Source organism: Ammospiza caudacuta, chromosome 2 (genome assembly GCF_027887145.1).
Source record: "Ammospiza caudacuta isolate bAmmCau1 chromosome 2, bAmmCau1.pri, whole genome shotgun sequence".
NCBI lineage: Eukaryota > Metazoa > Chordata > Aves > Passeriformes > Passerellidae > Ammospiza > Ammospiza caudacuta.
The window spans coordinates 58,006,565-58,030,649 of record NC_080594.1 but is presented as its reverse complement, the minus strand read 5'-3'; the positions used below and the strand labels follow the sequence as shown (position 1 = coordinate 58,030,649).

The following is a 24,085-nucleotide window of genomic DNA, read 5'->3' as shown; positions in this document are numbered from 1 at the left end:
ACTTTCTAACATTTACTAATGTTAGCCATAAGTGTTGAATTTATCATACTCTTTACAAGCAAGGTTTTCTGTAAGAAAGATTCACTGTTGCAGACTTAAATAAAAAATAAAGATTACTTTACACTGTGAATGTCATCTTAAAGACACTGCTGCTGCTAAGCCTGACCTGCATAAAATTGTCTCCATGCAAACAATAGCAGTAGAAGTGTGAATTCTCCTAAAATACAAAATGTGCTTTCAGAGGACTAAAATTCCAGTCTACCGATTACAAAAGTTAAGTGATAAAATCGACAGAAGCATGGAAAACACCCTCAGGTGAAGTCAAAGTAATCTGACACATATTTAGGTTTTCACTCTAGCGAATCCTAAGCCGATTTCAATCCTAGCCTGATTTCAGAGCTCCCTCCCCCTTCCTTTCCTATTACAGAAACTTAAACATGAGATTTGGGATTTCCTCTTTCAATTGCGAGTAGAGCTGAAGATGTGTCCGAAAATGACACGCTGATTCGAAGACCTCTGGAACATCTCTAGGGAATAAGCTCCCAATAACCCTGAACCTCTCAAATTCGGGGGAGAAAACTATTACCCCATCAGCCTTACCGAGCACCGCACTCCTTCCCCATTTAGACGCAGACGCCCAGCAAGCCATTACTGATGTGCCTACCAGCATTTGAAAATAAAATATAAAAATTGAAAAGAGGGGTTGATACACGGTAGCACAAGGAACAAAACGGGCCAGCACAGCACACCGTAACCAGGCTCACCGGAGCGTGGGAGCGGTCCCCGGCACCAGCACAGGCCCCCGAGAGCGGCAGCGGCACGGCGGGCCGAGGGCAGGGCAGCCCCGAGCCCCGGCGGAAGGGCCGCCACCGCCTCGGGGGGCGGCACAAAGGCGGCCGGCACCATTGTCCGAGGCCCCATCCGAGCCCCGGGCACGGGGAAGGCGGCGAGACGGGGAGGCCGCCGGGCCGGGAGCGGGGAGCGCCGCGGGAGGAGAAGGTGCCGCATCCCGCCGGCCCTGCCCGGGCCCCGGCGAGCCGGGCGGAGGGGCCCGCGGGCGGCCCGGCCGCGCCAACCCTTCCCCGCCGCCGCCTCCGCCCCCCGCCGGCCGCGCCCGCCCGTATGACGGCGAAGAAAAAACCCCCCTCAGGCGTTCCCCCGCCGCCTCCTCCCGCCGCGAGCGCGGCCCAGCCCGGCCCGGCCCGGCCCCTCCTCTGGCGGCCGCCGACGGAGGCCGGGCCCGGCCGGGGCCCCGCCGGCCCCACACGCACCTCCGCGTCGCGGCCCTTGTTCTTGAAGCTCTTGATGCGGTGGCTCTCCAGGCCGGTGGCGGCGGCGTTCTCGGCCATGGCGGCTCCCGGCGGCTCCTGCGAGGCGGCTCCGGCGGCTCCCGGCGGCGGCTCGCGCGAGGGGCGGAGGGAAGCGGGACGCGCTCCGTGACGAGCGCGCGGGGGGGAAACGGGCGGGGAGGGGGAAGGGGGGGCCGCTGCCGCGCGCGCGCGCCGTTGCTGAGTGACTGGGAGAGGGGTGGGGGGGGCGGGGAGCGGGCGGCGCGAGCGCACGTGACGCGGAGGGCGGGCGAACGCCGCCCAATCGCGGCGCGGCCTCGCGGCTCTGGTCCCGCTCCCTCACCACCCCGGTCCCGCCCCCGTCTCGCGGGGCATTCTGGGGAGTGTAGTGCGGGCGGGCGGCGGCTCCGCACGTGGAGCGGCGGTCCGGCCGCGCGGGGCCGGCTCGACGCCGGGCGCTCCGGGCGAACCGAGGGCCTGACGGTGCTGGGCAGGCAGAACCGCAGAACAGGTCCGGTTGGAACGGACTACAGTGGGACATCTGGTCCGATCTCCCTGCTCAAACAGCACATGGCACAGGATTGTGTCCAAATGGTTCTCGATATCTCCAGTAAAGGAGACTCCACAGTCTCCTCTCTGGGCAAACTGTTCCAGTGTGTGGTCACTCACACTGTAAAGAAGTTTTTCCTCATGTTCAGGTGGAGCTTCCTGTGCATCAGTTTTTGCCCATTGCCTCTTTTCCAATTGCTTGGCACCACCAAGCAGAGCCTGGCTCCATCCTCCCCCAGCCTTTCCTCACAAGAGAGATGCTCCAGTCCCTTCATTATCTTTGTTGCCCTCCACTGGACCTGCTCCAGGAGCTCCCTGTCCCCAGTGTGCCGAGGAGTCCAGAACTGGACACAGCAGGGCTGAGTAGATGGGCAGGATCACCTCCTTGGCCTGCTGGCAATGCTCTTCCTAATGCATCCCAGGATTCCACTTGTTAGCTGTGGGGTTCCCCCCCCAAATGCACTCTGGGGTGACCCCACTGGCAGGGCTCATGCACAAAGTGGCCTCAAGCAGCTCTTCCAGCCAGGGCTGTGTCGTGGATCTTCTCTGCACCTCACTCTGCTCCCCATGACTGCACTAACATCGTTGTACCCAGCCTGGGAAGTGCTGCACAACAAGCACCTAGGAAATCCAGGTGTTTTGGGAAGCCTCGAGGCCCCTCTGGTGGTTCTGCCATGCAAGATGCTTTGCCAACATGCCCTTCATTCCACACGTGCACGTGGCAGCTGGAGCCACGTACCTACTGGGATGCAGGGCACAGAGGGGCTCTGCCAGCCCAACAAATTGTTCTCAAACTGTCAAAATTATTGCAGCACAACTCCCCACATGCAGCTCTGGGAGTGTTTGGACAGACTGCAGATACAGCACCCCCAGATTGATGGCAGCCTGGGCACAGCAGTTTGGGTCAAATATGGTGCCCTGAAGTCACACCTGGAATTTTCATGGTAGAAAGGAGGATGTAGGTGGGTGATGTAGTTATAGTCAGTGGTAAGCGGTGATCTAACACCTTGCATAAAGCAGAGTATTATCCAAGAATACCAAAACCCCAAAATAATGAAAACATGTAGTGTTCAAATTTAGCTCATCTTACACCGCATCAGGATGTGCTACAGATCCTTACAGCTATATATAAATTTTTCTTTCAGAGGTCTCTAATTGACAGCTCAGCTTTTTATTTGCCTTCTCCCAACCCCTCTTTGGATCATTTGAGTGACTGTAGCTTGTACCTCACAGCTCTGGCAAAACAAGGCTTGCAGCCTGCTGGAGATGAGTAAAAATCTGGAAGAGGAATGCTCTTCCTCACCGTCACTGAGCTGCGTGCCAAATGTCCTTATCTGAGGGATCAATATAGCATTTCCATCCCTCTCCTTTCCAAGTAGTTCCAACTCCCAGCACACTTCCCTCTGTGCCTTTTCCCACAGCTTTATCTGGGTGTGCTGCACCATTGCTGCTGGAGTGGAAGACAAGAAGGAATCAGAAACAGGCAGAGCCAAAAAGGCACAACCAGCGTGGCTGGCGTTTGTCAGAGATGCTTCTAGGCTACCTGGAATTTTGAAGGAAAATTTCTCCAGCTACCCAGTTGTCTCCAGGAGAGCTCCTAAAGCAGATTCAGCAGCTGAGGGCTTTGTTTTATCCCCCCCAAGGAAGGTGGCTGTGGCAGTCTCAGGCCTGGTAGGGCACCAGAGCAATGCTGATATGATCCCTGCTAGGCAGGATCAGTTCTCCTCTGGAGGAATTGGCCACTTTTACCATGAACAAAGGATTATTGTTCAGCACCACTCAGCGTAAACTGAGAGGTAAAAGGAAAACTTGCAACTAAATATCAGGTGTCTCCAGATTGGGATAACTCAATTTACCAATCCATAAATCTATACCTATTCCACTAGATAGGATTTATAAATTCACTGTTCTTTTCTTTCCTTTCCCATTTCTTCCTGTACACAAGCCCTTCAGAGTTTCTACAGCGCATTTCATTAGTCCTGGTAGACACTCAGGAGTTGAGCACCTTTTAGACAGAGCTACATGGAAGTTTGCTTGGCTTTGCTGCCTGAATAAAGCTTTGTGGTGAAGTTCTTGATTTGCATCAGGGAAAACATATTGATGCAGTTAAGGAAATACTACTTTTTGGCACAGAAATTAACAGACACTATGAAATATAAGGAATGAGTAGTTTGCTACTTTAAAAAGTATCTGGGTGGCTCATGGTTCTTCATCACCATGACTTTCAAATCATTGTGTTCATGTTGTCAAGACCTGCAAGATATGTGTCAGGGCCATGAGCACATTTGAAGGATTCACTGACCCTGAGCAGCCTCCCTGTGCTCCATTTCCACCCCTTGCCCCAGTGATGCTGCAGTGGTGCCAGCCTCAAGCTCCATTGCAGCCCTGGCCCAAATGTGGGTGCTCAGTGTCCTGGCTGGGTGATGGGGAAGGGTGAAGGGGAGCAAAAGAGGGTGGTTAGGGGAAGGGGAGTAAAAGAAGGCCTGTGGGTGCCTTCAGTGCCCTGACAACATAAAATCTGTAGCTTGAAGAGCTGTGGGAGGAAAGATATTTCGTAATTCAAAGACAAGGGAAATAAGACCTTTTCAGGTGTCCCATTACGGGATGAAGTTGAGTAGTGCTTGTTTCTGGGATGACCTGTTGGCTCCAGCAAAACTGGATCAGCCCAATGAATATTGCCATGTTTTGGGAAGAGCACATGGTCAGCTCAGTGCAGTGTCAGAGTCAGAGGCCACTCACCCTGTGCTTGCCCGTCACTTGTTCTTTTGTCAAAAAGTCAGCGATTTTGTCTGTATCCACCAGGCAACAGAGCTGCAAGGAAACCAGCATGTGAAAAAAATGTAATGAACCTGAGTCATGTTCTCGCTGGCAATCCCTTCAAGAAGGATTGGGGAGGTTTAGGTGCACTGCTTTGAGATGCAGTCCCACCCTGCTAATGGATATTAGAAGGCGAGGCAGGAGAGACAATTAAACTTGTCAGCTCCTCAGTCCCTGTTCACAGCCATGAGCAGCTGCAGCCAAGACCTTAGGGTGGAGGGGGCATGGATGCCTCCCCAGCAGGGCAGCAGGATGGCTGGCAAGGTGGGATCATCTTAAAACACTGCTGCTCGTTTGGCTACAAACCACATGTCAAGAACAGCCTGTAAAATTGTGTAACTTGTAATCACAAGGTACAAGGATTGCTACAGAAGTTTAAGCTGTTACCTAAAGCACCCATGGGTCTCATGCCCTGCTTGCCCACCTCAAAATGGAATACCCACGCACCTCTGACCTGGGATGCACGACAGCTGTCACCACGTGTTACCACTGGCATGGCAGAGTGAGAGAAAGCCTTTTTGCCTTATAAAATCTGCACTGTTCATGTGCTCTCTGCCTCTCAGCAGACATTAATCTTCATACCTTGCCTTCTAGTACCTCTAGAGACAGCGTGACTGGGGCAGGCTCAGACCCTTGCATGGCTGGGGTCCCTGGCCAGACCCTCCGTGGCTGTCCTGCTGTATATACAGCTCTCCAGCAGCTGGCTAGGCAGCGTTTTGGGTGTTGCTCTCTTACAAAAAGGGATGAGTAACTCATGCAGTTACTCATTGCAGAAAGCAATGCCTCTGACACTCATTTTCCCTGAAGGTACGTGTATTGTTTTGGTGAGACCATTAATGCAGGTTTGCAGTTCTCTCCACCACTAAGATTAAAAAATTTGTCTTCATAGGAAAAGAGTTATGTTCTCACCTCATTGCAACTGTGGCTTGGTAATGACAGTGAGCTAAATGCTGGTAGACACTCCAGCTTTGTCAAAGGCTGCCAACAAATGCCATGTGAACTAAGAGGTAATGCACTCCAGGAGACATGAGATAGATCCACTGAAGAGAAGCCCATGGTGAGTTGCTGTGTAGAAAGATCCACAACCCCCAGGTCAGGAAATCCCTAAGCTGAAAACAGTCGAAACACTGGGAAAGTGCTGGGGGAGCATCACTTTTTTTCTTGTCCTTATGCTTTTTTTGATACATCTGTTTACTGGTGACTGTTGGAGATGCAACAGCCTTACTGAATTCTTATTCAGACCTGCTTTTGGTCTGACCCACAATAGTTCTTATATTCACAGCAGAGCATTAGTGCTCAGTGAGCCATGTCAGTGTGAATTTGATACCTGAGTAGTCCCAGCGTGGTCCTCCAGTTTCAAAGCAGGTGGTTACGGGTGTCTCCTGGTTGTCCTGTTGCTGCTTTGTCCCCTCTCGGGTCACCCACCCTGGAGTCAGCTTACCTGGTGCCAGACTCCAGTCTGGGATGAAAACAGCTGCTTTTTCGGAAGAGAACTCCAGCCATAGGTTTGGATGCCCACAAGGAAACACTCTCTGGCTGCAGTGGGGTGTGCATCTCATCCAGTTGGCTCTCTGATGTTGTTCTCCAGTCTTTCAACAGTGCCTTAGTCGACCTGGCAGTCTGAAATACTTCTCTGCAGCAGAGCACCTTATTCCGCTACCCGTGGGCAGCATGGTCAATGGCACCTTGCACAAACAAGCAGCTTCAGTGGGCTCTCAGGAGCTGTGCAGACTGGCAAAGGGCTCAGGGAAATGAGGGCCCTCCTCAGTATCTCTGTGCCAGGACCAGTCCCAGAGGGCTGCCCTTTCTGCTGGAAGCAGTGACTTCTGGGGACAACACAAAGAGCTGGTGAGGGAGCTGGCATGAGGCTGGCTTTGGGAGAGCCAGTGAGCAGCCCAGGGTCAGGATTAACAAATGCCTCATTATCTGCAGACGAGGAACAGAAGCATTGAGGGAGCAGCTGGATAGTCTGCCAGCATCTTCAGAGTCTGGGGAACGTTGTTAATGAAGGAGGAACCATGAAACCTCTGGTTATTCATGGGTTCTCTGTGTTCTGTCTGAGCCAAGTTGCTGTCTCAGCATCTTTGTCCACACTTTAACTGGTTCAGAGCATCACTTTCCTTCTCTGCTATTCTCAGAGGAAATCCCACAGTCTATAATATTTCCTCATCTTCTGTTGTTCCCTGTTTTTAGGCAGCTCCACAAAAGAGCTGGTGAGCTGCTGTTGTGGGTGACAGCAAGGTGGGCATGAAATAAGGGCTTCATGGGCAAGGATCTTCTGCCATGGTACCCGAGCAAGAAGAGCTGAGGCAGGTGCCAGGTCATGTCCAGGTCCAGACCAGGGAGTTATATGGCCAGGTACAGGGATAGCTGCAGTGTAGCTCAGGCACAAACCAAGGGCAAAAGCCCTACTTAAAAACAGTGCCTGAGATAAGGGGAGTGAATCCTTGCCAAGGCTCCTCACAGCTTGTTCTCAAACAGCTCTTTGATTTGAGGCCAGGCAGCTGCACTGTCAAAGCTGGCCCTGGGCCCAGGCAGCCCGAGCCCCAGGAGAAGGGGGATGTGCTGGGGGCCTGGGCACCCACCTGGAGCTGAAGACATCCCTTTCTCCAGATGTCTGAGCTCCAAAACTTGACAGGTCACCGATATTCACACCAGCTTTTCCAAATTTAAGTTAGATGCTGATCAGGAGACGGAATGTCATCCTGCCCAGAGGATCCAAGCAGGGCTGTTGAGATACTCTTTGCAGAACCATGGATCCACCACCCTCTTGGCTTTGGCCTTGAGATGCAGGTGCTCAGAAGGCTGGGCTGGGCTGTGCCACAAACAGCAAAGCCTGATGGGCCAGTGTTTTTTCTATAAAAAACATTTTGTAGAAATGGCTCTGGGCGGTCCTCCCCATGGCCCAGAGCCTTTGGCACAGGTAGCCCGGAAATGCACTGATTGAAGCCCAATTCCAGAGCCAAATAGGGCCAGGAAATCTCTGGCACTGGCAACGTTGTAGCTGACGGAGATGTTAAAGGAATGCAATTTACAGGAAAGGTCCCTGAGGACCTGGGAGTGACTGTCCGCAGGATGACTCTTAATTTATATTTCAAAGTGGATAATTCAGTTAGCATAATTGGAAGTTTTGTCTTACTGTTATGGCCTTGCACCTGCAAGCCCTGCTATAGTGTTCTCCCACGAGAAATGATGACCACTGATGACCACCAATGTGAGAATCACTGTCTTTTGACATCTCTCTTCCTATTCCCTGTCTCACTGCATCTTCTAGGCAGGAGGACTCCTCAAAGTCTTCATGCAAGCTGTGGAAACTGTGGCAGGTGGAGAATGTCACAGTGGTTGAGGGAAAGCCTGTCTGGGGAGCCGTGGCACTCACATCAGCAGCCCAAAGGCCCTGTATTGCATTCTGCAAGAGTCATGGGCCAGATAAATGCTGCTGCTCTCCATCTATGAGGAGGTGGCCATGGGGATCATGGAGACAGCTGTCAGCACCACTTGCAGCAGGGTGCTGGTGCTGCACATGTCTGTCCATGTGGTCACAGTGTGTGCACAATGTGGACAGGTCAGAGCTGGCTGTGCTGCCCAGGCCTGCTGTTGGTGAGGTTCAGCAGGGATGGCAGCTCTGTTGTCACAGCCCACTCCTGACAGCTGGCAGGACGCATGCCCATGGCCTGTCCTCCCCAGAACTAATGAAGCTTCTGCAAACCAGCCTGTATACCCACCTGAGGGCTTCAGTTCGACCATATAAACACAGGAGAGCCCTGCTTGGCTCTGGTTGGTCTCTCAAAGAGGATCCAGACAGGACAACCTCATTTTAGTGAACACATAAAGTCTCTGGAGTGCTGCAAGGTCAGATCTCAACTTGCAAACTCCCTTATGCTGACAACCCCAAGCAATGAGAAGTTTCACAGAACCATGGAATATCCTGAGTTGGAACAGACCCACAAGTATCATCAAGTCCAAGTCTTGGCCTGCACATCAGACAAGGTCTTGTATTTTGGCAGGACAAGGGAAAAGGATGGTTTTGCTCTCGTAGCCTCTGATTTGGTAGCACTGAAGGATCAGTTCTGAAATAACCTGACTGCAGGTTTGGAGCTCTGTGGGTGGGGTGACCTTCACCAGCTCCAGAGCGATAATGAGACACCATGCTGACAGCTTGGTGCTGGGACACTGATGCTTTGCAGAGGTGGTGAGTGATACACAATAGCTAACACGGGGATAGTAGAGAGTAGTTTGATCAGCCATAGTCAGTGGTGTTTAGCTAGCACAGATGTGAAGAGCCAGCACATTACCATCTGTGCTGGGCTTCCATGGCAGGATTTCAGCAGCAGGGGGGCTACAGGCAGGGCTGCTGTGAGAAGCTGCCAGAAGCTTTCCCCATGTCCTAGAGCCCCCAAGGCCAGGGGGCTCCCAGATGGACCTAGCTGTCAAGGCCAGGGTGGGGAGAAGGTGTTTAAAGATTTCGGGTTTTTTTCCTTACTCTACTCTGATTCAATTTGCAATAAATTAATTTCTCTAAGTTGATTCTGTTGTTGCCCACAACAGTAATTGGTGAGTGATCCCTCCCTGTCCTTATTTCAACCCATGAGCATTTGTCCTGTTTTCCTTCCCATATCCTACTGAGAAGGGAGACTAATAAAGTGACTTGGTGAGCATTGGGGGTCCAGCCAGGGTCAACCCACCACACCATCACAAAGCATGGTGACCTGTTTCAGATTTTGGTACATGTTAGCAATACACTCTTGCCCCTAAATACAATTGCTGAGAGCTGAAGGGCTTACATCTGCACTGCAAAATAAAGCCAGAAGTGTCTCAAAAGTAGAATTGCAATGACACCAAAGCCTTCACTTGGATTTGAACTGATTTCACTAACTCAGACTAAAAATTTCTTTGTGTGCAAGCAAAAGCAATTTAATGACAATAATTATGACAAAACCCACAAAGATTTACTAAGGTGGATCTGGGGGCCTTCTGGTTCCATCCCACCCTTAATCCCAGCAACACAACATGCATTTGCACACTGTGTGCATGTTGTGCAAGCAGTGCTTCCCTGCAGCCTGGCAGAGCAGGCTGTTTCTGTCCCTGGTTAATGCAGCTCTGATTACAGCATCCTTGGAAAGGCGGATTTTCTTTCACGTTCTCATATCCAAGTATTAACCTGCCCTGACATTGCTTCATTTACCAGAGCTGATAGCACAGCTTGAGATTGCTTCACTGAAGAGATTACACAGAAGTAGAGGCAGATTCCAGTGACTTCTCTGCAAAACAAGTTCTAGTTTCTGCTCCACTATAAGTTAATACACATATAGTTATATATATATTTATACATATATTTATACATAGTTTTATATGTATACATATTCTCTCTCTCTCTCTTTCTGTCTGTGTCTAATAGCTTGTCTTCCTGCTGAGATAAGAAGGTCACAAGTGCAGTTCTATATGAATCTGGAACAAGATCTTGCCTCTGTGTTCCTTGGTGGAAAAAAATTCAGCTGGAGTTATGGTTATGGTACCAATACAAAGCCTCTACAGCTGGCTACTGCCATCTCCCTCTCCTTTGAGGAGACATTCTGTATATTTAAATCCTGAAAATGCATTTGGTATCAGGCTGCTATGAACAATATAGAATATCCTTCGTGTTTCAGTGACTATGATTTGTGAGGAGTCACCAAGGTGGTGAGTCTCTGTGCTTACACATCGAAGCTGGTTTCACATGATTATTGGCAAAAGTGCCAATTTTATTTTAAAACCTCCTGTGATCTGATCTCAGGATCTATTTGGATCTTCAGTCCCCATGGCAATAGCTTCTCAAAGCCTGAAAATAACAATGTGCACAGCTATTTTGACTGAATAAACCAGATGCCACGTATGCACAAAGCTAAGCGTAACACTGTGTGCTTGTGGGGTGAGGGTTTCATTTCAGTCATGAAAATAAACAGCAATTTTCCAAGTGCACATGAAGATATGCTCTGCTTGATCAGATGTGTCAAGTGAGAGAGTGACATTTTTATATTGTGACTTTTTAAACCAGATCTGCATTCAGTCCTTTGAATGGCTTTCTAATGATGTGGTGTACCTGCACTGGGAACCCATAAGGCATCACTCTTCCCAGCAAAGAATCACTGGAATAGTGCCACAGAAGACCAGAGGGAGAAAAATATATTCTAACTTAATTTTGGTGACCATATGTTCCCCCTTTGAACTGGAACTGTTAATCAAAATGGGAAGCCTTGTGAGTCGTTTTGGTTAAGAATAGAAACCTGTTTTCATCTTTGGTGCTGCCTTAGGTGTTGGAAGATAATGTGCAATGAAGGAAGAACCAACTACACAGTAAGTTTCTTTACTCACTCTGAGTAAAGAATGGCTTTCTGCCATCCTGAGGGACCTTCATTTAGTCCTTTGAGGATGCTCCAGCAGGACTGTGACTGGATTAATCTCTCTCTGCAGGCCACAGGTAGCACATGTACTTTCTCTCCTGGTTGCCCAATTCTGCATCACTTCTTGTAGCCTGGTTCCAGTGTGATCCCTATGCAGGAATGCCAGGAGCTGGCAGGCACAGAGTCCCTCGGGAAGCTGGGCACTATTTACCAGTGGAGCTCACCTGCTGGCTGCTGTTCAGCTGCTGCCAGTCTCACCCAGGTTGCTGTGGGGAGGATGTTGAGACAGCTGAACCCACACAGAGCTTTATTCACAGGGTCTGTAGCTGCGACGTGCATTGACTTCAGAGATAACAGCTACTCTTTGGAAAAGGTAAAAACTGAAAGGAGAGAAACAGAAGGGAAAGGAAAGCTCACCACACAATCAGCTGGGAGGAGAAGGTACAGGAGGTCTTCAGAAGAGAGTCCTCCCCTAAGCATCCTCTCTGCTGACATCTGTCACCTCTCTGCAGAAATATTCCCCATGGTGAGTATATAGGGGTTTGGGGGAGTTTTTTTATACACTCAAACTTATTGCTGGTTGAACTCAATGAGGTCTTTTCTGATCTAAATTATTTTATGATTCTATAAATCATTATATGATTCTAGGATTTTGTTGTGTTCTGTGATGTCAGCTGAGAGCAAGAGCCCAGGAACAGGAAGAGAGATGGAAAAGGAAGGCAATTCTCACACTGTGGCCATTACTTTTCATGGCAGACTGTCGTAACAGGGCTTGCAGGTGCAGGGCTGTGGCAATAAGACAAAATCAACATGGGTTGCATGGGAGTCCAAGAGATCCCAGCAGAGTGGCAGGGAGCAGTGAGGAACCTGCAGAGCTCCAGACAGGAGCTTTTCATGTCGCACAGGCTGAGGCTGTGCTCTGCTCTGCTCTGCTCAACCCAGAGCAAAGCTGTGGCATGGCTGAGAAGCACACACAGCTGGGAAACACTCCCAGTTGGAGCTGTACAACCCTAAATTGTCTCTTTTTATTATCACAACCAGCAGAGCGGGTGATGACAACTTCTCGCTACGATGACATCTCGCCAGCTGCGAGCGAGCTTGCTTAAAGGCAAGTGTCCTCAGCCCCTTGCCTGACTCTCACAGGCCAGCTGGAACAAGGGCATTCCCAAGCATCCTATGGGACTTGGATGAGGTGACTGAGGCCTCATGGCTCGCTGGCCAGCATGGGGCAATGCCAGGTGCTGCACTGGACTTGCCAGGCCCCTGCTGGAGGAGACTGGGGGCCATTAACTCCAAGCTTGGCAGGGGACACATCACTGCAGATGACTGCCATTCCTGTCTCCAGCATCCACCAATGGATGCTGTCATCCTGGGCAGGGACATCCAGCCCTCTGGTAAAACAGATTCACCAGCTGCTGTTTACCAGCAGAGGGGATTGAGCTAAGCCAGTCCTGAGTTTGGCTTTGTCTTCAGGGTGAGCCCTGGAGGTATTTTTAAGCTTTCTTCAGCAGTGTGAGGAAAAGGGAGAAGTAAGGAGCAAGCAAGGAATGAAAGTCAAGGCAAAAGAAAAAGCAGGCAGAGGCAATAGAAGGCAGGAAAATAATAGACAAGGGGTGAGGAGAGGAGAGGAGAGGAGAGGAGAGGAGAGGAGAGGAGAGGAGAGGAGAGGAGAGGAGAGGAGAGGGCAAAAGGAAACTAATAAAGCATTCTGTATTTCCTACTTGACTGCTTGTCTCAAACACTGGATTTAAAGTGCAACCTTAAGCAGTATGAGTGTTGGCAATGCTCTATCTAAGCTAAAACATGACAATGACAACATAGCAGGAGCAAAAAATGTGAGTGTGGGCTATTTGAGAGGGGAGGGAGCCTTTTGTAAGTAATTGTTTGCAGATAGTTTTACAATGATTCAATGCAGTTGATGTAAAATCTGGCTCAGTTGAACTGGGTGTCAGCCAGCTTGTTGTGGCTACTAAAATTTAGCTCAAATTGGTATTTTACACCAAGTATTTTAGGTGAGGAGAGGGGTGCTGCCTTTTCGGCTGGCATCCCTGCTGCCAGCCCCAGGCACAAAGGCTGGTTCTGCTCCCCAAGGCCCCTGCCATGTGCCAGTATGGATGGTTGGCAGGCTTGTCAGGAATCAGGTCAGGGAACTGATCCATGGGAAAAGAGAAAAAGGGAGAGAGGTGTTTGTGGTGGTCTTTTTTCTTTTCCCAGTCTGTTTTTCCTACCCTCAGCTAGCTACTAAGTAAGAAACCACCAGGGCCTCCCAGAAAACCTCCAGCAAACCTTCAGCAACACGGATCAGTATTTCCCCAGCTGCCAAGGTAAATACAAGCAGTGAGGGAAAACAACAGCGGTAAACCCCAAAACCCTGCAAGCCTCCTTCATCCACTTTGAAAAATGGTACTGACAGGGGACTCTCTTTGGGGGGAATGCTGGCTGGGTCCCCTCAGAAACCCCCTTGGCAGACCCATGTGCTCCCTCCTGCCCCTCAACTGCTCGCTTTAGGAAATGCTGAGCTGCACATCACCATGTCCCCTGTCAGCACTCAGCAAGCTCATATTAAAACAAGAGGGAAGCCAAGTGGATGAGAAACTGAAAGCCTCCCTGCTGGCTACAGGGAATTCCTTCCCTGGCAGAAAATCATTGCCAGATCTACCAAAAGTCCTGCCAGATTTCTTCCACATAATAAATGAGAGTTCAGATAATTGTCTCAGTGCCACAGATTTTAATTTTTTTTCAAGTGTTGCATAGAAAGTACTTGGTGAGTCCCTGGCATTGCTCTGTTAGTGGAAAAGGAATAAGGCTTCCTTGTGTTTGAAGAGACAACAGTGCTCCAGGCTACAAAAGATAACTGTGCTTTTTAATTTAATCTTACAGCCATGACAGCAGTGCAGGGGGTCTCTGCTGCAAATATGCTCAACCTGCATTGACTGATGGCTGTAATATCTGAAACCTGGTGGGTTGCTTTGAGGAAAGTGCCAGAATAAGCATCTTTTGCTTACTATAGAATCTGAGAAGACTGAGATGCAGTCAGATGTAAATACCTGGTTTGGTAGATAATACACTTGGGGTTCTGTTCAGACTCTCACTAAGTGCTGGTGGTGGCTTGCTAAAAATTACAGTTACATTTTTGAGTAGTATCAAACACTGGGAGATACATTTGGGTCCTGCAGATTATGAGGAAGAAAGAAGACCATTCACTCTTCATCTTCCTTTTACATTTAACTTTTACATTTTACAGTTAAGGCAGAAACTTCAAGATTTCTGTGCAGATCATTGGAAACCTGTATTGGTAGGGACCAGAGTAAAACATGACTACAATTTTAAAATCTAGTGGAAATGCAGTGCAGGACAGCAAATGCAGTTAATAAAACTTCACCTCTTAAACATATTTGATAATATACGTTATTTCGAGCTATAGCTTTTGGATGTTACTTATAGCATAAAAAAATTAATAAATCCCTCATAGTGAGTATTATTTAGCATCTATATTATTTCAGTTTGCTCCACAAAAGGATGCCAAGAAATGAAACAATGAATTAGAGGGCAGATGCTTTTTATCAAGCGTCCTTAATTGCTACCCAGGTTGCATTTCTGGCAGATGGGCTGGAGACCTCTGCAAAGGGCACTCATATTGATGAAAGATGCCACAGTGATGGGCATGTGAAACACCAGCAACAACCTGGGTAGCTGTCACAGGCACAGGTCCAAACCAGTCTATTGCAGCAGAGATTTTTCAAAGTGCCAGCCATGCCCATGGCCCAAGGAACAGCTTTTTAACTCACCTGTGAGAAGCTAAAATATGGGGAGGAGACCCACAGTAGATGCCTGCTGTTAACAAAGCAGGGGGCCACAAGTTGGACTGCTTCAGACCTAAATTGGCTGCCACCTTTTCTTTCCTACATACCCTTCAAAATAATGGGTAGTGCTGTGTCAGTCCCTGTCTGAACACTGCCCCACAGGTTTAATTACAGTTTGTCTCTGACGGCACAGCGCCTGCTCTGCTCCTTGATCTGCTGTGAGCTTGGTGGCACCAGGGACCCTTTTTTGTCACCTTGGCAGACCCCACACACTCACCATTCTCATCTACAGCGGGGATATTTGCAGGATTCAGCAAACTCATGCCCTGGTCCTACAAATTGCTTCTCGAGGAGCAGGCAGCCAACACAGGGAAGTGCAAAGAACCCAATTAGGGAACAAGTAATTAATTTTCCAAGTATCTTCTTTTGTCTTTTGATTTACCAGGCCTTGTAAAGGGCAGGGGCAGACAGTTCAGTTGCACTTGGGTCTCTTCAGGGTGAGTTTGGCTGGTGTGGTGTTTTTTTTATGGACCACTCTGATGAGTCCCCATAGTAATTTTCCCCAGGAAATACAGGACTAGCTTTGTCACCGGTGGATTCCTTTTCCTTGTGTACCTTTCCTTTCTCCAAGTTCTCCCTGAAATGATGGGGACTATTTGTAAGAAATCACATGTTTTGGCATAAAAACACCTGATCTCAACTCAGCTTACCCAGATCAGAAGCAAATTTAAGCCAAATCACAAGAGTATCCCCTCTGCTTTTGGTATTGATAGAAACTGGGGAGAAAGTAGGAAGATTTAAGATTAAATGGTCTCTCTTAGCCACTGCCAGCCTGCCTGAGCAAGGAGCATGGGTGGTATGGGCTGCACCCATCACCTTCAGCCTCTTAACACAGATGCACACACTCTGGGCTCAAAGACTGTAAGGTTTTCTGTGAGCTGTTTAGGTGGCCTGGAAAGGCCCAGGGATGGCCTTGAAGAGCCGACGCTTCAAAGGACGAGGAGAGACTTCTGATCTTGTCTCGGTCTTGGTGTTTATTAATTGTTTATCTAAAAGATTTTCTTTCAGCCCGACAGAGGTCTGCACAGCAAGTCAGCCATGGGCACACTGCGAGCCCCCGGGGCGGTCACTTATCTTTATACCCGAAGTTACGTGTACAATATTTATCATTTCTCCCCAATACCTTCTACCCTTATTAACCGGTGCACTTTTAGTAATGACCAATCCCAAAGTGCCACCACCACCACAGAAGATGGAGGCCACGAAGAAGAAGAAGAAGGACAGGACACGCCCCAATTCCTCCATCTTACTTCTTTAGACCCCCCTGTTCCAAAATCCTAAACCCTGTGTTTTACACTTTAACTAACTTATCCCTTCACCATTCACCCAGTGAATTCCTCCCAGTCCTCATACAGGTCTCATCTCCTGTGTAGGATCAAAATCCTGCCACCAGACACTTCTGGCAACATTCCAGAATTCCCGAGCCCCCCAAGGGTGGTCTCGGCCTCTCTGCACCTCCATCCTGAGGTGCTGAGATCCCACAAAAGACTTTTTAAACATCCTTGGCCCAGCAGAAAAGCGCACATAAACCATGAAATTATTAGCCATGAATCACAAATCCATCATTTGAAAGACAAGTGTCCTTGGAAATTGCTGAGGGATGCAGATCATCCTCTTAAAATTCTCCGTGGCTCTTGGCACAACACAGAATGGAAAGGTGAGAGGAGCGGCGACGCTCGCTGGGTTACACACCAGGCTCTCCTGGTGGCAGACACAGCAAACAGAGCTGCAGAATCACAGAATATTCTGAGCTGGAAAGGGCCCACAAGGATCATCCAGTCCAGCTCTTAAGAGAGTGACCCATCACTTGGGTCAAACCCACTACCTTGGAGTTATTAGTGCCATGATTCAACCAGCTGAGCTCATCTCAGGGAAGACATTGGGAAGCAGGTTTCTGGTGCACAGCAAACACCAGCAGGTCTGGGACAGAAAGCAGGAGGAGCTACAGTATGTTTGCACTTCTTCTTTGGATGACAAAAACTGAAGTAATACAAAAATCACACCAGTTTTCCCTAATTTGGTAGCAATATGCTATCTCTTATCTTCAATAAGCTGAGAACTTGTGGTTTATCCAGAAGAAAAGGATCTTCTCCAGGTTTCCACACTGCCATGGATTAACATCCTTCTTCAGATGCTGCCCTAGCAGCATCTCATCTTAAGCTTTCTCATCTTAAGCTTTCTCCCTATGAGCACTGGAGCCTCTGCCCAGGCAATGGCTCCAACTGCCCAGTCACCAGGCAGGACATGGATCATGGAGCCCATCCCAGGACCCAGCAAAGTCACCCTGCTGTCAGAAGGGAGGGTGATGCATCTCCCAGCTGCCTGGATAAGCCTATCAGCTCAGAGTTGTGTAATGTGTTTCCTTAATGGATCACTATAAAACACCAAGAGATCCTGAGGCAGCCTGACACCTGTAATTGGTTGGAGGAGCAGATGCTGCTTTGGAAGGTGACTTGGCAGGGGAAGGCAGGGTATTTAGGGGAAGGCAGAGTATTTTTCCCTCACACTTTTCTCTCTGCCTGGTCACAGCAGGTTATTTTACATTTGTTTAAACTGGTTAGAGAGTAATTGTTTTTCTTTTGAGTAAACCTAAGTTGAAACAAAAGAAAACTGTCCAATCTTAAGGCTGTGGTATAGAAAGGAGGAGAAGAGGGCAAGGCTGTGTAAAATTACACTGTCTGAGAAAGTCACAGAGATTTAACTGCTTACAATCCCATTAGGCTTGCGCTGAAGAAAGCAAATCTGGTTTAAGCTGGAGGAGGGTTTCCAAAGTCTCTGCCATCACAGGAAGCCTGGAGCAATTCCTGCCTGGCTGATGTTTACAGCAGACACCCAGCACTTGCTGGGGTGGCAGCTACTGCCCTGCACTGCCTTGCTGGCTCCCATGGCCAATCCCCGTCTTGCCCCAATCACAGTTATTTGGACCTGCTAGAACATTGCCCCAGAGCTGGCAAACTCCACCCCAAGGATTTACAGTGCTGTCTTGTCCTCTCCAGTGTGCCAGGGAGGAGGGCCAACCCTCTGGGGCAGCCAGTTTTGGGCCAGCATGGTAGCCTGGGATGTGTCATGTTGGCTGCAAGGTGTCACACAGCTGTCCCCAAAGGGCACTGCTGTGGCCTGCTGCAAAGGGAGATGACGGGCAGAGCTCAAGTCTCATGGAAAAACATGAATTCCTGAAATGATGGCATGGGTCATGCCAGGTCCCGACAGGTGAGCTCTGACAGGTTTGTGCAGGTTGAGGAGCATCACTGCTCATGTAGGGCTGTGTGTTTCACACCAAGAGCCAGCTCCAAGCAAGATGTTGAGCTGTAGAGTGGCAGGTTAATCCCTTGTGGGAGCTGAGATTGCACAAGATATTTGGGAAACTGAAAGCTAACTCAGATGGAATCAGTAGGGCCAAAGGAACTGTAGCCAGCCCTCATTTCAGCAACACCACACTGCAGTGCTCATTTCATCTGAGGAAGAAAAATCCCTTTGAGCCTGGATAACCTAGCATCAATCAGTACTGGAGTGTTTGAATTAATACCTGCTTACTATTTTTACTTTTAATATTTTAAAATAACTAGCTAGGAAGTTACTTATATCTTTTTCATATCCAAATTGCAGGAACACAATTTTTTTTGCACTGACGGAGTTGTAATTTAAACCACTAGTTAATTCTTTCTCAATATTAACATTCCAAGAAGCAAAACAAGTATCAAGACAACAAGGCAGAGTGAAGAATATTTACACTATCATTTGTCATATGTTGGTCTTCAAATGGCCATCACCATCCTCATTATTGTGCATATTATGATTAATCATTAGCAGTTCAATGTTCATCTTCAGGAATTCCCTGAGCTTATTTCCCAGTCTTCTCTTATACAATTGATAGGTCCTGAGGAGTTAATTGCTATGAAATTTAGTTGCAGATGATGCACAGAAATTTCAGAAAATATGGAAAATAACTTCAATATTAACAAGGCACAAAGATAAGAAAATGTGAAGTGGGCAAATCAATATTTGGTGATGATAAGACACTTTTGTTAGTATTTTATAGTGACTTTCCATTCTGGATAGAGTATCGACTTCAGATGTCCTTGTTAATATGCCTGTATGCTTCAGAAAGCAGAAATTGTGAAACATTTCTGTTTTGATTCTTATGTTTTCCTCTCTCACTTTATTTAGGGGCTTCATCTGCCTGTACTATCTCGAGCAGCCTTAGGACAGGAAGGTTAGGTTGGCACAGCTCCTTGCCTGCTCAAAGCTCAAACTGAAGCTAGAACTTCTTAGATACCTGGATTTAGTCTTGCTTCTTACAGCTCAGCATTTTTGCTGATTTAGCATATAGAATCACAGAATTGTTTGTCTTGGAAAAGGCTCTAAGATCAACTGTTAATCCAGTACTACCAAGTACACCACTAAACCATGTCCCCACTTGCCACATCTGCACACCTTTTAAATACCTCCAGGAATAGGGACTCTAACACTTCCCTAGGCAGCCTGTTCCAATGCCTGACAACCTTTTTGGGAAATAAATTTTTCCTAGTATCCAGTCTAAACCTCCCCTGGTGCAACTGGAGGCCACTAGTTGCTTGGGAGAAGAGACGGACCCCCACCTGGCTACACCATACTTTCAGGCAGTTGTAGAGAGTGATAAGGTGCCCCCTGAGCCTCCTTTTCTCCAGGCACCATGCCAGGCACAGTCCCAGGTCCCTTCTGGGTCCCATAGCAGCCAGTCATTGTTTTGCAGTGCAAAGGTACTGCTAGGCTGCACCACACCAAGCTCCTGATCCAGAAGGGGATTTAGTGGCTATGGTTAGCTCAGCCCACATCTCCTGAGCCTAAATCCAGAAATGTGAACCTCAAAATCCTGTGCAAGCTGCTGCTGACACTTGGAGAGGGTTCAGATTTGGGGCTATGGGCTATCCCCCCTAGCAGAGGGATCAGGAGCTGCAGCCCAGCCGAGGCCACCCTGCAGGGATGCTGCTGGAGACCTGCTTTGGGAGATGGTTCATCGTGCTGAGCACAGCTTCTTGTCCCATGGAATGTGGTTGTCCTCCTGTCATGGCCAGGCCTGGGTGACCAGCGGGCTACCCTAAACTGCAGAGGAACAGATTCAGACAGCAGCAAGGGGCCTGAGCTGAGGAAGCACCTTCTCCCCTCACATAAGAGGCACAATTTAAAGCAAAGCCCTGAGCCTGTGTTTGCTAAAAATCTCCTGGCTCATTGTGCTGAAGCTTCTCCAAGACCCCCTCTCCATCCCTATCTGCAGTACCTGAACCACAGGCATCTGCCTCTGGGCACAGCCTTCTCTTCTTGGACATATGTGAAAATGTTAGTCTGAAAATGTCTTATTTAAGCTACAACCAGTGGCTCAAGTACATTGTATAGCCACAATATATATTTATAAATGTAAATAAGTGCATATAGCAGAGAAATATAAATTTGTGTTCATTATGTAGTATTAATATCTGTTTCATATATAAATGCTCTACATGTGTTTATATGGATTATAAACTTTGTTTATATGGACACATTATATGCAAAATATGTATTTGTCTATGGTAGTTTTGCATTTTATGTACTTAAGGTTGCACTTTCCCTTCAGTTGTGGGTGGAGAGGCTTTGATGCTGTGCTGGGTGCATCTCTGAAACACAGCATGCAAAAGGGAAACACAGCCCAGTTCTGATTGGATTAATCCACCCTGAGTGATGCTCCAAAAACATCACTTTGAGGTTTCGATAGGAAAGAAGCAGAGGAGGCCACTTTGCTGCAGAGGGGAAAGGTGTTTTTGCAATGTGCTCCTGGCAGGAGAGAAGGGAGCGACGGTGAGTCTGCGTGTCTGTGCAGTGGGGTCCTGGATGCTGGATGTGCTCGACCCACACTGGGAGATACAGACACTCAGGAAGAGGAGAAAGGGTGAGGGAAGATGCCAAGGGAGGTTTGACCATGCTGAGACTTGTCAGGGATGGATTCCTGCGCTACAGCTCTGATCTGCCACAGGACACTGTGGGCACTGGGGACTTGGCAGATGTGCCAAGGGGAAAGTGACCATGCAAAGTTTGGGGCTCCTTGGAGATGACCAGGCTGCTCCTCCCAGCATCTAGGAAGCAAGATTGCTCCTCAGTCAGGTCAATACTCCTAAAGCAACAAAAAGGTGTTGGCTTTGTTCTAGATCAGAACAGAGGGAGGAAAAAATTTAAAAACCTGGAAATATTTGTGACAATCCCCCTGTTCTTGCAAGGAAAGTGATTCTCTTCCCAGTGGGGAGCATGTGGTGGTGGTGCCTGTGCAAGAGGCACACTTGGCAGCACATCCTTGTCCTGCTCAGCTTCACACCCCAGATGGGGTCTGCCCCTGGGCAGAGCATGGCTGGGAAAGGCCAGATCAGGTCCTAGACAGCCCACCTGAGCTGTGCTGCTGTGAGCAGAGGGAAGCCATCTGGCTGGGACAGAGGGAGAGAGCCTGTGGCTGCTGTGCCACGTGTGAGGTTCCCGACTGCCATGCAGAAGCTTGGCTCTGCAGAGCTGTTTAGGGGGGCTCTGCTCTGCTTGGAGGGAAAGAGCAATTATCTGCCCTGCCAGTGAGTTCTTGGGTTTATGTATAGCCCCGCGCCTTCCCCTAAAAAAGCTTCAGTGCAGAAATTGCAAAGCTGAAGAGATCCTCTGCAATTAGGGGAGAAGACATCCCTCTTTCAGCTAACCCGAGAAAAAGAGCTGAATGAAACCCTGCATTGTTAATGTGCTCTGGCTTAGTCAGTGGGGAGGGTAACAAACAAGGCAGACTTGGTTGGGATAAAAAAAGCGTCGAGTATGGCGAGATTATGAAACAATAGGTACTGATAGAGAGGCAGCACAGAGCCAGCCGCAGAGCAGAAGCTTTACTGAATGCCTGGGCTTGAATGAATCCTAATGATAATCACGGGCTACATGGCAATTTGTTTAAATAACGTGCCTTCTGCTTCCTCCCAGCCCAGCAGAATGAGTCCCTACATGTTAATTGCTTCATTTCGAACAGAAAGCTCCTCTCTGTGTGGCAATAATATATATTTAATTTTCACTGTTTATTTACTCTGCCCTTCTCCAAGCCTTTTGCTGTCTATGAAGGCATCTGCTGATGTCATTTTGTATTTCAAACAAAGGTGTTTGCATTGAAGCTCTGAAGCAGTTACAGGGAATCTCTGAAGGAAAAATAGAAAGGATGCATGGGATGAGTGAGATTTTAGGAGGGATGAGGAGTTGTTGTGCCAACCTACAGGTCACTGGTAAGCACCCCTGCACCACAAGTCTCTGAACTTTGTGAGGGGTTGGGACAGGCTGCAGCTTGACCCTCTCTCAAGCATCCTGCTCCTTTCCAAACAAAATGCTGCTGTGGAGAGTGAGGAACACCCAGGAATCTATCACTTCAGGTTAACATCAACTGCATTCACTGGGCTTGCTCACTGGAGAGCCCGGCATGCTTATGGTTTATTGGAGAGCAATAATAATAATAACAATAATAGTCTGGAATTTTAGCAAGATTCCTCACTGATTAGGTTCCATTTCACTGCTAGAGCAGAAGCAGACTTCGCCACACCACTGTAACACTGGTGGAAGCAGAAGCAGATGCATTAGCACCTTTCTGGGCATCTATAGCCAGATTTCTTGGTGCTGTTGCTGAACTTAAACCTGACTCTCCTCTCTCTGTCCCCTGTTCAGTTTCACCCAAAAGCCTTTCTTGAAGGGTGATTAACCCATTATTGCTACACATTTTTTCTCATTAACATCCAAAGAGGAGCAGGGAATTCATTCTCAGCTGGTTTTGTGCACAGTAGTTTATAGGTGTGAATTAGCATCCTCTAAGTTGAATTTCCTCTGGTGGGTCCTTTGTTCCCATCTGACTGTGAGTCCAGCATCTCCTGCAGACTGCTACATTAGCTCATTTAATTTACACTGGTTTTAAAAATGGTTTTCACAAGGGTCATCTAAAATGTGGTTGTGAAGGTCATCCAGTTCCAAAACATCCTATTCTCCAGAATACCTCCCACCAAAGCTTGCTGACTAAAATGTTGCTACCACACTGTGGGATACTTACGAAGGGGTTACAATTATTTTAAAAATGCACTAGGATATACTGGGGGGGAAAAAAGCAGGATTTTGTCTTTTGCCTTTTGCAAATGCAAAGAGTGTTTCTAGTAGCTAATTTTGTTGGACTTACAACCTACCTAAAAGCAGCAAGATTGCTATTTGTTTCCTGCAATTAAAAAGAAAAGAAAAAAACCAAAAAGAGGGGGTTTTTCTTCATTAATATCATTAAGGGCATTAGAAAATATTTAAACAGTGACATATCCAAATGGCACAAAGTACCCATATGCAATAACACTTTTGACTGTAAAATATTATTTAGCGTAATGCCTTTATTATGGGTAGGGCATGTTGCTGTGGCCCCACAAGGAGATGTCACAGAGGAAGGTGTGCCTGGGAGGAGCACTGCCTGGAGAACAGATGAACCTTGGGCCTGATGCTATTTGGCTGCTTCAGCCTCGTGTAGTAGCAAAGTGTTGGAGAAGAAGCAAGTCCCTGCTTGTTGCTGTCACTCACCATCCCCTTGTGAAGCTGGCATGAAGAATCATACTTCCAGATAACTCCCAAGGTGGCCTCTGCCTGCACTTCAGGCAAAAGGCTTGGTGGCATTGTACAGGTGACTGTTTGCTCCTGAAAATCATTACCAAGATCAGCTCCTTTCTAGCTACAGGACTGAAGATGGTCCAATCATCACATATCCTGCACAGCTCTAGTGTTCAGATTGTACTGAAAAACATATTATAATCAGTTTTGCTTCCAAGTTTTAACAAGCTTTTAGCTACATCACTTCTAATAATAGAATCATAGAATCACAGAATAGGGAGTTGGAAGGCACCCACAAGGATCCCCAAGCCCTGCACAGACCACCCCAAGAGTCACACCAGGTGCCTGAGAGCACTGTCCTAATGCTTCTTGTACTCTGTCAGGCTGGTGCTGTGACCACTTCCCTGGAGAGCCTGTTCCAGTACCCAACCACCCTCTGGGTGAAGAACGTTTCTCTAATCTCCAGGCTAAACCTCCCCTGACACAACCTCAGGCCATTGCCTCGGGTCCTGTCACTGGTCATGAGAGTGAAGAGATCAGTGCCTGCCCCTCCTCTTTCCCTCATGAGGAAGCTGCAGACTGCAATGAGGTCTCCCCT

At 48.3% G+C, this 24,085-nt stretch overlaps 1 protein-coding gene across 1 annotated transcript in view; it reads right to left on the bottom strand.

Moving 5' to 3' along the window:
- The window catches only part of KPNA3 (karyopherin subunit alpha 3), a 47,782-nt gene extending 46,333 nt beyond the window's left edge, over window positions 1-1,449 (bottom strand). Inside the window, exon 1 of the mRNA XM_058821817.1 lies at window positions 1,272-1,449. Coding sequence (XP_058677800.1) covers window positions 1,272-1,349 — 78 coding nt within the window. The 5' untranslated portion in view covers window positions 1,350-1,449. The remainder of the gene's footprint in view (window positions 1-1,271) is intronic.
- Window positions 1,450-24,085: the final 22,636 nt, after the last annotated feature.